Source organism: Salvelinus fontinalis, chromosome 8 (assembly GCF_029448725.1).
Source record: "Salvelinus fontinalis isolate EN_2023a chromosome 8, ASM2944872v1, whole genome shotgun sequence".
NCBI lineage: Eukaryota > Metazoa > Chordata > Actinopteri > Salmoniformes > Salmonidae > Salvelinus > Salvelinus fontinalis.
The window spans coordinates 9,556,089-9,571,801 of NC_074672.1; the positions used below are offsets into that span (position 1 = coordinate 9,556,089).

Sequence of the window (15,713 nt, forward strand, 5' to 3'; positions counted from 1 at the left end):
CGGCTTAACCCTTACCTTAACCAGTTTAAACATCAACCTCAATGGGAGGTATGGACGTCCCAAGGATTCCAAACAGCGCGGCCCTTTTTGACAAGTGCACGATATTGTCAACTGAAATTAGGCCTTGTGCATTTTTATTCGGCCCCACTTGTTGGTGAACAGGGATTAGACAAATGTTAGGCAATTGTTTTTTGAATATTTTTGTTTATATGAAATATAGCCAATTTTGACTTTGTGGCTGTTGTAACTAGTGGACTGGAAACCCCTGGCAAGACACGGCAATTGGTTGAGTTTACATTGTAGGAAACATGAACGTGATATTACAGGGTACACAAAAAAAATTATATTTATTTTTCATTACAATATTGTTTTCCATAAATAATATCCTAGTCATTAATCATCAACTCATTATCAAAAATGTTGTTTTTAAAATGCTTGTTTTTTTGTTGATGCTTCACATCGCTTTGAGATGTCTTTGTGTAAATGAATAGCGCTTGCTATATACGTTCAATAAATTACATTAGTCAAAATTGGCAAATCTAAAACTTTCGTAAACTCACATTTCTGCAAAGGATGAGGAATACGTAAATATTTTAATAAATGATATATGTGGATGTGGTGTCACAATGAATCGCCTAGCAACCATGGCGAGTTAGTAAACATTCTAGTGCGACAAACAAGGGGATACAATTTGGCGGCAAGAGCATGTGTTTAGCATCCTCAACATTGTAACATTTCCAGCTTTTATAATGCCACTAACGAGAGATCCCTTTCCTTTTCCTAAAACTGAGAACGACTACTCATTGACTGGGGCAAGGCAATGTCAGGTAGGCCTAAATTGCAGCTCTAGCACTGAAAATATATATATTTTACTTTTAAGTAGGCCTACATGATTTCCGCTATTTGATCAGCCTATGCATTCTTCTTTCCAAATGAACAGAAAGAGCCATTTGATAAACCAACTCATATAGCTCAAAATGACGAACCGTGGAGTTGTCTAAATGACAGGGCTACTCTAGCCAGCATCAGAAGGAATGTCCGGTATCATGACCGGCAGGTAGGCTAATATTATTTCTCTATAATAGGCCTATGTCTATTATTAGCTTGACACAAAGGACAACATGAAAATAAATTGTACTAGCCAAATTCAGCTAGCTAGTACAATATAAACGTATTTGACTTGACTGATTCATGCACACATTTTACAGAAACTGAAGAAATTCAGAATTTACGTCACAAAATGACATACAAACAGAACGATCACCTATCACATCACTGTACTCTCTCCCAACCAAGGCACCTAAAGACAGCCTAGACTTCCATCTGAAATCAACCTATGACCACCACCAGGAGTTCCTCAGTAGTAAGAACCAGACCTTATACCAGAGGGAGACTTTTACTGACGACCATGGGTGAGTGTGATGGAACCGGGGTGGATGCTCAACTGTGGTGCTGCTGTAGTCGAGAGCTCTGGTTAAAAGTATTGCACTATATAGGGAATAGGGTGCCATAGGGCTCTGGTCAAAAGTAGTGCACTATATAGGGAATAGGGTGCCGAACAGAAGCTGCGGGAAGAGATTAACTCAACTAATGTAAAACTAACTCTGTAGGAGGACTCTGAAGAACCGTGGAAAACATGAAGCGCCCTTGTGTGAAACCAAGAAAGAAGTCAAAGTATGGATGAACTCACAGAAGTCTTCCATCTACAGCATTGAGGGAACAATAGGTAAGATTTCAATACAACCCTAATGACTTGTTCAATAAATAATTGATTAGTGAATACTTAGCAAATACACGCAGGCAAGAAGAGGATGAGTATGACTGAAATCCAATCTATAATCAGGTAGTCTGTGAAAGGAACATCTATCGTCAGCTACTTCTCAGCTACTTCTTGTGACTGGTATATAAAGATCTTTTTGACCATGGCCATAACTACTGGGACTTCTAAAAGATTGTTGTCCTAGTTCTGAGCTAATTGTAAAAGCCCTGGGCCTGGCCAGGTATGAGTGGAATCAGTTCTCTACTGGCCTAGGCAGGGCATTTTCCCTAACAATGTATGATAAGATCTATTTTTTTTTGTCTCCACAGAATCTCATCACAATGCCTCTACTAACAGGGGATACTCCAGGAAGCACGATGGGGGATTCTACTCCACCTAATAATACTGTCACACAACTCACTCAGTGGGCAATGGACATCACTCAACTTCCAGTGAACTACCCCCTACACAAGATCATTACTATATTTAAGTATTCAAGTCACTGAAACATCTTAAAATATAAGCATTCCTTAACTTTGACAGCATATTGTTGAGTGGTGGTTGCATTTTCAGCACACGAGCCAACAGTTGTGTGAATGAACCTTATAACATCAAAATGTTTGTTTGCACATTGATCAAATGTTTGTTTGTTGCCACCCAGGCTTTTTTATTTTAATGGGGAAGCAGAAGAGCCACTGAATTTCTGCTATAAAACTAACCTGGCACACGTGTTTCCCTTCTCTCCATAAACGCTCACTACTTTTGTCCTTAACCCCAATATCTGGCTAAAATAAATGTGATCTAGCATGCCTGGACAAGGGTTGGCTGGCGAGCTAGCCAGAAAACGTTGGCTAAGTAGCTAGCCACCTACAACAGTGTTAATTATCGTCCCAGGGGAACAATTTAAAAATGTATAGCAGATCAGAATCGCTGTTATACTCATTAGCCAGTGTGGAGAATGAGGTAAAACTACAAATCTCCTCGGATCTAGTATATCTGATCGAGTCATCACTTCTGACCAAAATGTATTGTAGAGCCCTGAAGTTCATGGAAGCTTCATGCTCATTGCCTCAGGAGCTCGCATGTCGGGTATTATCATTTCAGAATTGGGGCATGGTCAAACCCCAACCAAATCAAACCAGATCACTGTGTAGAACTATAAACAATCACACACTCATTCAGTCGTACAGGCACACAAAACGCACATACATACCATCATTCAAACAAAACTGACCGTACCACCACGTTGTTGAATTTATAGAGCGCAGAGAATCATGGGAACTCTCGGAGGAAAGAAAGGTTGGAGTAAAAGAATAGCGTGCCCTCGTGTGGTCATCAATGGTAATGTGGGCATGCCTTGTAATGAGTAGGCCTACATTTGCTTGTTTATAATAAACCACACAACATACAGAGTACCAGTCAACATTTTGCACACACCTACTCATTCAAGGGTTTTTCTTTATGGAATCATGTAGTAACCAAAAAAGTGTTAAACAAATCAAAATAGATTTTAGATTCTTCAAAGTAGCCACCCTTTGCCTTGATGACAGATTTGCACTCTTGACATTCTCTCAACCAGCTTCATGAGGTAGTCACCTGGAATGAATTTCAATTAACATCAGTGTCTTCTTAAAAGTTAATTTGTGGAATTTCTTTCCTTCTTAATGCGTTTGAGCCAATCAGTTGTGTTGTGACAAGGTAGGGGTGGTATACAGATGATGACCCTATTTGGTAAAAGACCAAGTCCATATTATGGTTCAAATATGCAAAGAGAAACGACAGTCCATCATTGCCTTAAGACATGAAGTTCAGTCAATCTGGAAAATGTCAAGAACTTTTAAAGTTTCCTCAAGTACAGTAGCCTTCGTTAAATTTTTTTTATGTATTTTGATTATTTTCTACATTGTAGAATAATAGTGATGACATTAAAACTATGAAATAACACTTTTTTGGTTACTTCATGATTCCATGTGTTATTTCATAGCTTTGATGTCATCACTATTCTTCAACAATGTAGAAAACTGTAAAAATAAAGAAAAAACTCAAAGGCTTTGTCCTGTCCAAACTTTTGACTGGTACTGTACATATATATAAATACCTTATAAATTGTTAAAATGCATTTATTTACTGTGATATATTTGAAACACTTTGTTTCCATGTTCACCCTCATCCACATCTTAGAACATCACACTTATAAAAACATACACTTTGCATCACTGTAACAAGGGACAAAGTACTGGAAAATGTTAAGATGTGGTTCAGATCATTAGTGTCATGTTTCATGTCAAATTAATGGCTATATTATACATTGGTCCTGTGTAGGTACATTAGTCCAAAGTCCTGAACCCCAACAGCACTAGTCACACAATGGTGAAGCCTCACTCTTCACTCAAGTAACTGGCAGTAAATTCAACAAGACAGGCACATGGAATATATTTACACCAGTACCATTTGTCTTGCAAAAACCCCCCACATAAAATCTCAAAACTCCTTAATTAGAATTAACAGAAAGAGATAAATCAACCATCCCATTTTGACCATTGACTGCACACAGGGGGACACTCATGTTGTTGATCTCTGTGTCAGTCAGTGTCTTTTTCATCACCATTCCAAATAAAATAAACATCTCACTTCAAGAAAGTGAAGGGTGTGTGGCGTGCTGACAAACAGAAGACCACATTTCAAAAGTGTGTAGCCCCATCCTCTTTTCTCGCCACATTGTTCATTGGTTCCAAGCTCAGTAGCAGTGTCCATGTAGCCTCGTCCCAGATCTGTTTGTGCGGTCTTGCCAAATCCATTGTTGTCATTGTCAAACAAATCTGGGACCAGACTAGACAGTCCAGTCTCCTAGTTGGTCACTTTAGAAAGAGAACGTAGAACGCCATGGTCACACAGGATAGAGCCACTGTCAGGTGAAGTCTGGTCCCAATCACAGATGCTGTTGAGCCAATAACAAAGACAATCAAGGTGATATCAAGTTGTCAAAAACATCACATTTCACACTCATTAGAAAAGCCAGTGGAGGTGTTTGTGCAAAATGCACAAGTGATATGCATTAACTTTTAATGAAATCATGCTTAACTTTCCCTTTTAGAAAGCATATGTTTAGGGGTGCCTGATTTAACGCTGTTGACTAATTATCAATCTCTGGCATGTTATTTTGGGAGGCACCATCTTATTCCCACTAAATACCTTTGTAGAACACCCCCCAGACCCCTCTCTTCTCTGCCAGCAGCCAGCCCTTCACTCGAGGCACTTTCTTCAGGTAGGCACACGTGCAGATAAACAGCAAGCCGAACACCAGTAAACCATCGAATGAATACACTGTTCAGAGAAATATACTAGGCATTATAGCAAATTGATGTATACATTTCACAGATTTTTTTTTGTACAGTTTATGAAATTAGCTAAAGTTAACGAATTGTGCATTTCAAGCAAGTTTGACTATCATTTAGGGCTTCATTTGGCTTTTGACATGAATGGCTTGTGCTGTGAGCCACGTCTCCACATTAGCTAACGTTAGCTAGTTGGCTTGCTAACAACACCTGAACTTCCTGGTGGCTAAAGTTAGTTAGCTAACTACGTTAGTAAGCAACTGTACTTCCATTTGTTTTATGATGCAGAAATAAGCGTCGCATACCGTTTGCCATTTTCACAGGTTGTCGTTACTGCCAAAGATTTAAAAATCAGTAACGTATCTGTATGCTTCTTGTCGTTTGTTTAGTAGTTATACATGAGCGACTTCTGTAAACAGGCTGATCAGTAGAGCTCGAAATATGTCGATTTGAGTGCTACTGGAAAGGAAGGACTAATGGATCGACGAACAAGCAGCATCACAGGAACAGAATGAATGCTGGAAGCAAAGGCAGGCAGCTACTACATTTGTATTTGTTTGACCAGATAAACATTTACATGTATCTGAGTAGTAGGACAATCTGAGGGCTTTTGAGACATACAAGTATACGAAAACCATTTGCAAAACCATTCTATTCCATATCTGGTACAATAAGGGTGCATCTCTAAGCGGAAGCTTTTCCTTTTCTACTTACATCTGCATTCTGCACTGACTTGAAGAGCTAAACTGGACCTATGTGATGTTTTCAGATATGTGAGGAAAGGAGACAATAAGAGGAAGCCACTTTACACTATTAAAATGCACCCCATGTGCGGGAAAATCCACCTCACTCTATTCACATTTAGGGCTGGTTTTCCTAACAGAGATTGATCCTAGTCCTGGACTAAAAAGTGCTTTCAATGGAGAATCTCAATTTGTGATGTTTTTTTAGTCCAAGATTAGGCTTAATCTGTGTCTGGGAAACCGAATGTCTAATCCTATATATAATCTAAAGTAGCAAGCAAACATACTCTATCACTCTTTTACTCCCCCGGCCTGTTGGTTCGTGTAACATTACAGTATTGGACCTATTGAAAACACCCTACAGTAATAGCAACCATATATTAATTAATTTACTTGAAAGCATAAAGGCCTTAGACCATGTTGTCAGATTTACTAGACAGCATTAAAGGGCTCAGCTGTCAAGGAGTAGATTCCCAAAGATGCTGAGAGGACTGCCATCACTGCCATAAAGGCCTTGGTTTAAAAGCAGCATAGCAACTCCGCTTGTTTATTCTGCATTACATTACATTTGTAATTTGGAGTGGTTAAAAGCAGCATTGGTGTCCACGGCAATTAGCTAATCTGACATCCCAATCCCTGGGGGTTGTGGTTTGTGGTGAGGTTTAGCTTGCGTCTCAAATGGTGCCCTATTCCTTATGTAGTGCACTACTTTTGACAAGAGCCCTGATCAAAAGGAATGCACTATATAGAGAATAAGGGTGTTATTTGGGACGCAACCCATAATCTTGAATAGCGTAACGGGATCACAGGGGTTGCCTACTACCACTGTGTGTTGACAACTGGTAGGTTAAGTCATTGAACTGTAACCTACAGACAGTCTTCTACTCAGCGACCGCACTACTATGTTGGATTCGGAAGCCAGAAAGAAGCAGACACCTGTCTGTGTCGAGGTGTGTGGCATTTGACAATGGACTATTGAATAAGAGAGAGGGGGATCTTGTAGCTTGATAGAAATGGGTGACTGTGGTGATCGTGCCATGGAAGGGTCATACAGCGCAAAGAAAGTGAGTATATTTATTATCTTATGAACTCCTGTCTGAACTGGAGGCTCAACTGTCATGTCTGGTTGTCTGTTGGCCACCTGTCACAGGTGGTGGTGACCAGAGAAATATAATTATGTTATATTTCTATGGTTAACAAGTGAATCTGTTAAACACAGAAAAGTATCTGATCTGTGTGGATGATGATTGATAATGTCATTTAAAGATTGGATTCAATGTTCATTATGCATTAGTCCAATGGATGGACATCATTGCTCTCTGGATTTGAGATGTTTTATGGGGTTATATTCAAGGCAGAGCAACAACTTTACAGTGTCAATATTTAATCAGTAATAGACCATTACAGACCGTGTGTGGAAGGACAATTGGCCTAGCGTCATCCGGGATAGGGGAGGGTTTGGCCAGGGTAGGCCGTCATTGTAAATAAGAGTTTGTTCTTAGCTGCCTTGTCTAGTTAAATAAAGGTTAAATTAAACAATACAATAAAAAATAATGTTACCACTAATGGCCACAAGGTGGCCAAGTGGGCTGTCAAAGATTATTCATCTGAATCTAGCAAGAAGGGACAAACTTCTTATTGAACTGGTTTGACCATAAACTGACGATATAGTGATACAAATTCAATCTAAGAGGTTGTCCCCTCAAGAAATGAATACGTAGTTGTTGTGGTTTAGCACAATGATATGAAATGGAATGATGTGTGTCAGAGTGATGTAGCGGTCTAATCTCCCGACTCCAGAACACATATGCCCCCTCGGCAACGGTGCCTCAATGGTTTGGGAGGGAAAAAACCAGTAGACCAGATTGGACTGGTCTGGATGGCGACTGGCACTCACGCAGTCCTTAACTTTGGATCTGTCCCAGTCTCCGTCCCCGGCTTTGTCCTGGGCTAAAAGTGAGTCACCCTGTTCCCTGTCTGTCCCTCTTAATCCTCCGTTTCCAGATCAACACCCTGCTGGGACCTGGCTCCAAGAGGGAGGGAAGGGGAGCGAGAGAGAGGGCACCAGGACAGCGTAGTTTATACACCCAGTGCCATAGATAGCAGATAGTTCTTGGCACCATACTGACTTTAATATAGAGTGACATGTCTTATATGGCACATTTCCATACAGGATTTACCCCAGTGTTTTACTCAAAAAGCTCAGACTTTTCTATTTCCATCTACGTGGACTGGCACCCGTGTCTCACTGGGCCATAGCTCTGGCGGACATGCTCTCACTTGGGGCAAAAGCCAGGCCACTGATACTTTTCCAGCTGGCATTTACATAACAATTGCTAACTGTGAACTTTAGGAACTTTAACACCTTACAAAGCAACTGTTTTGATTATGCAGAGGTTGATTCTTCTCTTCACAAGTCCTCACTGTCAACCCTAGCTATGGAAACACAATTTCCGTAGTATAACATAAGGGTGTATACACTATTGTAACACCGGCGTTACAGTCGAAAAGCAGCAATAGACAGACATGCAGGCCCAACTTGGCACAGGGCATGCTGGGTAGTTGATGGGCTGCAGCACCAATAGCAGTCACTTCCCACAGCCTCCTTGTCTCCAACATATTATGTATGCAGCGCCATCAGTCCAGCACACAAGACAATCTAGACCTGTAGTAGACCTGCAGTGTTGACATTACTTGTGGTCTGGAACAAGATGGGTTTTGACTTTGTCTGTCTTAGTGAAAGGCCAGTCACAACAACTGCAGTCTGCCATCTGCCCGCTGGTTAATATGATACTATCCATGAGGCCTATTTCCAAACAAGAGTTGATTTCAACTACTGGGTGTGGCTGGCAGAGGCATGTGCTCTGCTGTGTGCGGACTAGAAGGGACAGTCTGTTATGATGAGTTGATTCTCTCTCACCAGCTGTGGTAGCCATTTCTGTACGTCCAATCGTAACACTTTACAATACATTCACCTTCATAAAGACTTATACAAGTTGAATAATAAAGCTATTACATGGTTTTAAAAAGGTGCAAAAGTTGTTCAGTTCTAATAGCTTGGTGTTTTCTTTTCAACGGCCTCCAGGGTATAATGAGAAAGACGAAACATGCATCGTTATGTACCACGATCTCTCATATTTGTTGATTTTTGCCATCAAATAGTTAACGTGGCATTGTTATCACGATGACATTAAAAGCTCCTGTGGTGATGATGAGCTTGAGAATGGGCCAGGGAAACCTTGGCAACCTTGAGGGTGGAGCCAAACATTTGATAAGACCTGACGATCTGAAAGGGTGATAAGGCGCGTTACATAAATTAGTCGTCAGCCATCGGCTCCCTCTGTGCGACAGCACTTTGAGTAAATACAGACGACATGCGTTAATAGCCTAGCCAGGGATGGCACTTCCTCTTGTAGCACCTATGTAATTACACAACCTAGCTCTCACAGGGCAAATCAACAAGCAGCTTGATTAACCAAGGGACGACTTGATTACATAGCATATTGTTTGATTAAAAGGTGTTCTGTGATGGATATTGTTTTGCACTATAGGAAAATAATACACACACACACATCTACTGTTTCATAGCAGATTCTGGAGATGGTGATCAAATAACATGTGGAGCAAACGTTGAAAGAGATTCCACTATGTGGCTCATTGACAGTGTTTCAACTGTGAGGTCTTCATCAGTTTTCTGTTTTACACCGTATCCTTGGTACCATGTGGTGTGGATGTGTTGTTCCCTACTGCATCATATTACAGGACCTCATGCAGTGCAATGTTTGTTATACTCTGCTTGAGTTCATTTATGATTTCCTCTCTTTTCTCTCACCTTTCAGGTGCTTCCTCAGCGGCCAGGATTTCGACACCACCGAAAAGGTATATCTATAGTAAAACCTAGTACTGATTCAATTAATGAATTATGTGATCTAGATTTGATGGTACAGGTTGACTTGTGCTAACCTGAGTGCCTGTCCGTTTTTGCTTTCTTGTCAACTCCTTTTGGAATTTTCTGACAGCAACAGAGCTGGCAAGAATCAGGCTAGACTTGTGCCAAATCATCCGAAAAATAATGAACCCTTTCTCTCCTGGAGAGAACTATGTGTGCCGCGAGCCCCTGTCCCGGCAGTCTACAGAGTTTAGTGAGGTCCCGGAGGGGACTCAGACACAGTCCCAGCAGCCGCCCAGGGTGAAACTGAACGGCTCCACAGTGGAGACACCCAGCCACCACGACCTGCACCGCGAACTACTGCTCAGCACCAAACGGTTGGTTAATAATATATAATATATGCCATTTAACAGACACTTTTATTCAAAGCGACAGTCACGAGTGCATACATTTTACGATTGGGTGGTCACAGGAATCAAACCCGCTACCCTGGCATTACAAGCACCATGCTCTACCAACTGAGTTACAAAGGACCAACTTGAAATAAAGACTCCCATATACTTACAATATACACAGAAATAGACTATAGGTTCTATTATACAGTGCATTTGGAAAATATTCAGACCCCTTCCCTTTATTCACATTTTGTTACATTACAGTATTATTCTAAAATAGATTAAATTGTTTCCCCCCCTCATCAATCTACACAATACCCCATAACGACAAAGCAAAAACAGGTTTTTAGATATTTTTATTTACATAAGTATTCAGACCCTTCGCTCTGAGACTCGAAATTGAGCTCAGGTGCATCCTGTTTCAATTGATCATCCTTGAGATGTTTCTACAACTTGATCGGAGTTCAACTGTGGTAAATTCAATTTGTTGGACAAGATTTGGAAAGACACACACCTGTCTACATAAGGTCTCACAGTTGACAGTGCATGTCAGAGCAAAAACCCAGCCATGAGGTCGAAGGAATTGTCCATAGCGCTCCAAGACAGGATTGTGTTGGGGCAAAAATCTGGGGAACGGATCCAAAAATGTCTGCAGAATTGAAGGTCTCCAAGAACACAGCAGCCTCTATCGTTCTTAAATTGAAGAAGTTTGGAACCACCAAGACTCTTCTTAGAGCTGGCCGCCTGGCCAAACTGAGCAGTCGCGGGAGAAGGGCCTTGGTCTGGGAGGTGACCAAGAATCCGATAGTCACTCCGACAGAGCTCCTGAGTTCCTCTGTGGAGATGGGAGAACCTTCCAGAAGGACAACCATCTCTGCAGCGCTCCACCAATCAGGCCTTTATGGTAGAGTGGCCGAATCGAAGCCACTCCTCAGTAAAAGGCACATGACAGTCCGCTTGGAGTTTGCCAAAAGGCACCTAAATTACTCTCAGACCATGAAAAACAGGATTCTCTGGTCTGATGAAACCAAGATTGAATTATTTGTCCTGAATGCCAAGTGTCCCAATATGGAGGAAACCTGGCACCATCCCTACCATGAAGCATGGTGGTGGCGGCATCATGGTGGTGGCAGCATCATGCTGTGGGGATGTTTTTCAGTGGCAGGGACGGGGAAACTAGGCAGGATTGAGGCAAAGATGAATGGAGAAAAGTACAGAGATAACCTTGATGAAAACCTACTCCAGAGCGCTCAGGACCTCAGACTGGGGCAAAGGTTCACCTTCCAACAGGACAATGACGCTGAGCACACAGTCAAGACAACACAGGAGTATCTTCGGGACAAGTCTCTGAATGTCCTTGAGTGGCGCAGCCAGAGCCTGGACTTGAACTCGATCGAACATCTTTGGAGAGACTTGAAAATAGCTGTGCAGCGACACTGCTTTGTAATTATGAGGATATTGTGTGTAGATTGAAAAAAACAAACGATTTAATTAATTTTAGAATAAGGCTTTAACATAACATAATGTGGAAAAAGTCAAGGGGTCTGAATACTTTCTGAGTGCACTGTATGTCTCAAAAGTTTTAAGAAAGATCACATCTGCCAACGCATAAACCAAATGAATGGTGCAGATACACTCCATGGCCAAATGAGTGGATTCTGTTATTTCAGCCACACCCGTTGCTGACAGTTGTATAAAATCGAGCACACAGCCATGACAAACATTGGCAGTAGAATGGCCTGAACTGGAGAGCTCAGTGACTTTCAACATTGCCACCTTTCCAAAAAGTCAGTTAGTCAAATATCTTCCCTGCTAGAGCTGCCCCAGTCAACTGTAAGTGCTGTTATTGTGAAGTGGAAACGTCTAGGAGCAACAATGACTCAGCTGCGAAGTGGTAGGCCACACAAGCTCACAGAACGGGACAGCCGAGTGATGAAGCGCGTATCGTGTAAAAAATCGTCCTCGATTGCAACACTCACTACTGAGTTCCAAAATGCCTCTAGAAGCAATGTCAGCACAATAACTGTTTGTCGGGAGCTTCATGAAATGGGTTCCCATGGCCGAGCAGCCGTACACAAGCCTAAGATCACCATGCGCAATGCCAAGCATCGGCTGGATGCTTGATGCCGCCATTGGACTCTGGAGCAGTGGAAACGCTTTCTATGGAGTGATGAATCACGCTTCAACGTCTGGTAGTCCGATGGAGGAATCTGGGTTTGACAGATGCCAGAAGAATGCTACTTGCCCCAATGCATAGTGCCAACTGTAAAGTTTTGGTGGAGGAGGAATAATGGTCTGGGGCTGTTTTTCATGGTTCGGGCTAGGGCCTTTAGTTCAAGTGAAGGGAAATCTAAACGCTTCAGCATACAATGACATTCTAGACAATTCTGTGCTTCCAACTTTGTGGCAACAGTTTGGGGAAGGACCTTTCCTGTTTTAGCATGAAAATGCCCCCGTGCACAAAGCAAGTTCCATCCAGAAATGGTTTGTCAAGATCGGTGTGGAAGAACTTGACAGGGCTGCACAGAGCCCTGACGTCAACCCCATCGAACACCTTTGGGATGAATTAGAACGCCGACTGAAAGCCAGGCCTAATTGTCCAACATCAGTGCCCGACCTCACGAATGCTCTTGTGACTAAATGGAAGCAAGTCCCCGCAGCAATGTTCCAACAGCTAGTGGAAAGCCTTCCCAGAAGAGTAGAGGCTGTTAGAGCAGCCAAGGGGGGACCAATTCCATTTTAATGCCCCTCATTTTGGAATGAGATGTTCGAAGAGCAGTTGTCCACATACCTTTGGCCATGTAGTGTAATTGTGTGTGTGTGTGTGGGGGGGGGGTAACCCGTATTGGTAACTAAATGATGGTGCTTTTATTCCCAGTTGTAGTGTGTGTGTATTCATTTTCATTTATATTTGTGGCTCTGTCTGCCTCATGGCATGGAACACACATACTTGTAATGACATTACAGTGACATTACAGTTAACGCGTTATACACTGAGGCCTGAGGACGGTGTATGTCATACCCTTTTCACACAACCATGCCAACTCGATCCGTACTCTTCTGGCTTTGATATTTTCTTTTCACATTGTAGACAGACATGCAGGCACCGCTTGGCACAGCACAGAGCAAGCTGTGCCTGCATGGTCTCGCAACTATGTTGGATGCAAACCAGGCCGGCACAGTACAGCTCTGCTTGGCTCAGTAGTGTGAATATGTCTGAATATGTTGTCTGTTGTGCCCCTTTAGAGGCATGTTACCGGGAGAGAAGCCTGAGCTGAAGCGAGTCCTGGAACAGAGGAGGCTGGAGCAGCATAGAGAGCAGGAACTGGCTCTGCGGCCTCCTTTAGAACTGGAGACTGAACTACGCAAGAGACAGCAGATACTGCTGGAGGTAGTACACAGACACATACAAACACACACAGAAACACACACACTATGTAGTTAACAGTAAGAGGATAAACAAATTGTGTATTTACAAAAATAGGCTATGACCATGTTTGAGAAGGGGGGGAAAAGTTATTGGATCCAGTGTGACTCAGTTGGTAGAGCATGGCGCTTGCAACGCCAGGATTGTGGGTTTGATTCTCATGGGGGACCAGTATGAAAAAGTTTTTTAAAAATGGATGCACTCACTACTGTAAGTCGCTCTGGATAAGAGCATCTGCTAAATGAATCAAATGTAAAATTAAGTGTCTGAAATCTACTGTTGTGTTTCAGTATGAGCAGGAAGAGATCAGGCGTCAAGAGGAGCAGGAGAAAGGTGTCCCTGAGTTTGTTCGCGTGAAGGACAACCTGAGGCGCACACAGGTGTCTGGGCAATGAAGGCCACATGATGCTCTGTCCCTTCCCATCACCCCCCGCAGCCTCCCACCACAAAGGCTCTGGCTGCGGCCCGTTTCTACACCCAAGAGTCCAAAGACTGCACTTCTACACCTCCCTCACCAGAATGGTTCTGCCATTACAATGCGACCACCCTCCTGTTTCACCCTCCACCAGCCTCCACTGTGCCCCATAACCTACAGCTATATGATGAGGGTCAACTTCACTGCAGCAAGTTACTAAAAAGACTACTACTGGGACTGATATGCATCTCTTGCTGGACTGTTTATACTTTGTGAAAAAAGCAAATAAAGAATAAAATAAGAAAATGTGTGATAAATATAAAGCAATGTAGGAACTGGTCAATAGGTTTCAATGTAGGAACTGGTCAATAGGTTTCAATGTAGGAACTGGTCAATAGGTTTCAATGTAGAGAATGTGAGTGAAAGTGCATAGGTCTACTGTAAATGATGTGTATGTTCAGGACAAATATTTTGTTCTTTATAAATAGATTCATTATTTTTCTAAGTATGTTTTATTATTTACTAGAAATACTTTTTGTTTTGAAGTCTGCATTCAAGTCAGTCACTTGGTTTACAGCAGCATAGTGTCAATGTGTAAGTGTGTTCATTTTTTGGGTTTGTTCATTTTTTTTCAAAGTCCATAAATTAAATATAGGTTACTCCACTATTGGACACATGACAGTGACTGGAACTCTGGATTTTGTCGTTAAAGCATCAGTTGTCACTCATAGCTAAACCACCAATGACAGATGGTATGTGTATTAGTTTCGTTTAAATGAATTGTTTGCCTGTTCTTGTTGCTCCTTTTCTTTTTAAGCAATGTATTTATCAAGAAGACAATAAAGATTTCCAGGATTAAAATGATTCCTTTTTCAATAACCCTTGTGTTCTAGAATCTACAGGGACAACTTTGAGAATCGATACTTGGGTAGCTCTCCTGGCCTCAACAGTTCCCTCTCACTGCGGTCTTTCACATGGCAATAGGACTTAACTAGCTGATCTTTTCATTCCATCACGGGATGAGCAAAAAAGCTGGCCATCTGGAAGGATGAGGTGTGGGGGATGGGGTAGCTATAACGACATGCCCTCCCGGCGCCGACCAGGCAGTAAAGGGATGTCCGCGGGTCTGGGGTAACATGGGTTGCTTATTTAATTCAAATGTATTCTACAATCCATAATTCTCCTTGGGTGACTAAGTAAATTCTTATATTACTCGTTTATAACTGTAGGGCAGGCTATTAGCCAATCTGAGAAAACAACTATAGTCAAAATTCAGCATTGTAAAATGTTGGATGCATGTCACGCATTCAAGTCAGTGGGCTGTAAGTGTAATGCTATTATTCAAGCGACAGGCTCCATCACACTCCTACCAGCCAGCTGTCCACCGGCACTCGCCTCTGCCTCTCCCCCAAACTTTTCTTTCCTCCAGCTATCATTCTCTACTATAATGTCCCCCCTCCCGGTGTCGTGTGCTGTGTCAATGGGGCAGAGCGTGTCTGGAGAAAAAAATGCTCTCGATTGAAAATGTTCCTCGTAGATAGGGGAAATTAACCAACCTAAAGTTACATTTCTTTTATTCTTTTTTAAATGGTTCAGAAACTATACCACGTAAAATAAAAAGTCTGTACAATTCACAACTCACAACAGTTGATCCACGTAAAACTCTTTTGCATTTGGGGAACTAAACCCACAGCTCAAGTGAGACAACCCTCTCTCTTTCAAGATAATGGTATGATCTGAGGACAGATGT

At 42.0% G+C, this 15,713-nt stretch overlaps 3 protein-coding genes across 3 annotated transcripts; 2 read left to right on the forward strand and 1 right to left on the reverse strand.

The window, feature by feature from the left end:
• Positions 1-607: 607 nt before the first annotated feature.
• Positions 608-3,772, forward strand: cfap276 (cilia and flagella associated protein 276). The gene is made up of 5 exons (XM_055930915.1): positions 608-827; positions 941-1,057; positions 1,297-1,412; positions 1,611-1,726; positions 2,089-3,772. Exons 1-5 carry the CDS (start codon positions 750-752, stop codon positions 2,157-2,159), a joined length of 498 nt encoding a protein of 165 aa, XP_055786890.1. The 5' UTR covers positions 608-749; the 3' UTR covers positions 2,160-3,772.
• An 86-nt stretch (positions 3,773-3,858) lies between these two features.
• LOC129860494 (protein kish-B-like) lies at positions 3,859-5,543 on the reverse strand. Its single transcript, XM_055930916.1, has 3 exons — positions 5,400-5,543; positions 4,952-5,083; positions 3,859-4,697 (listed from the first exon to the last, which is right to left on the reverse strand). Exons 1-3 carry the CDS (start codon positions 5,407-5,409, stop codon positions 4,615-4,617), a joined length of 225 nt encoding a protein of 74 aa, XP_055786891.1. The 5' UTR covers positions 5,410-5,543; the 3' UTR covers positions 3,859-4,614.
• Positions 5,544-6,850: 1,307 nt separating this feature from the next.
• zgc:195245 (uncharacterized protein LOC565483 homolog) lies at positions 6,851-14,754 on the forward strand. The gene is made up of 5 exons (XM_055932809.1): positions 6,851-6,901; positions 9,677-9,716; positions 9,932-10,103; positions 13,368-13,512; positions 13,839-14,754. Exons 1-5 carry the CDS (start codon positions 6,851-6,853, stop codon positions 13,941-13,943), a joined length of 513 nt encoding a protein of 170 aa, XP_055788784.1. The 3' UTR covers positions 13,944-14,754.
• The last annotated feature ends 959 nt before the right edge of the window (positions 14,755-15,713 follow it).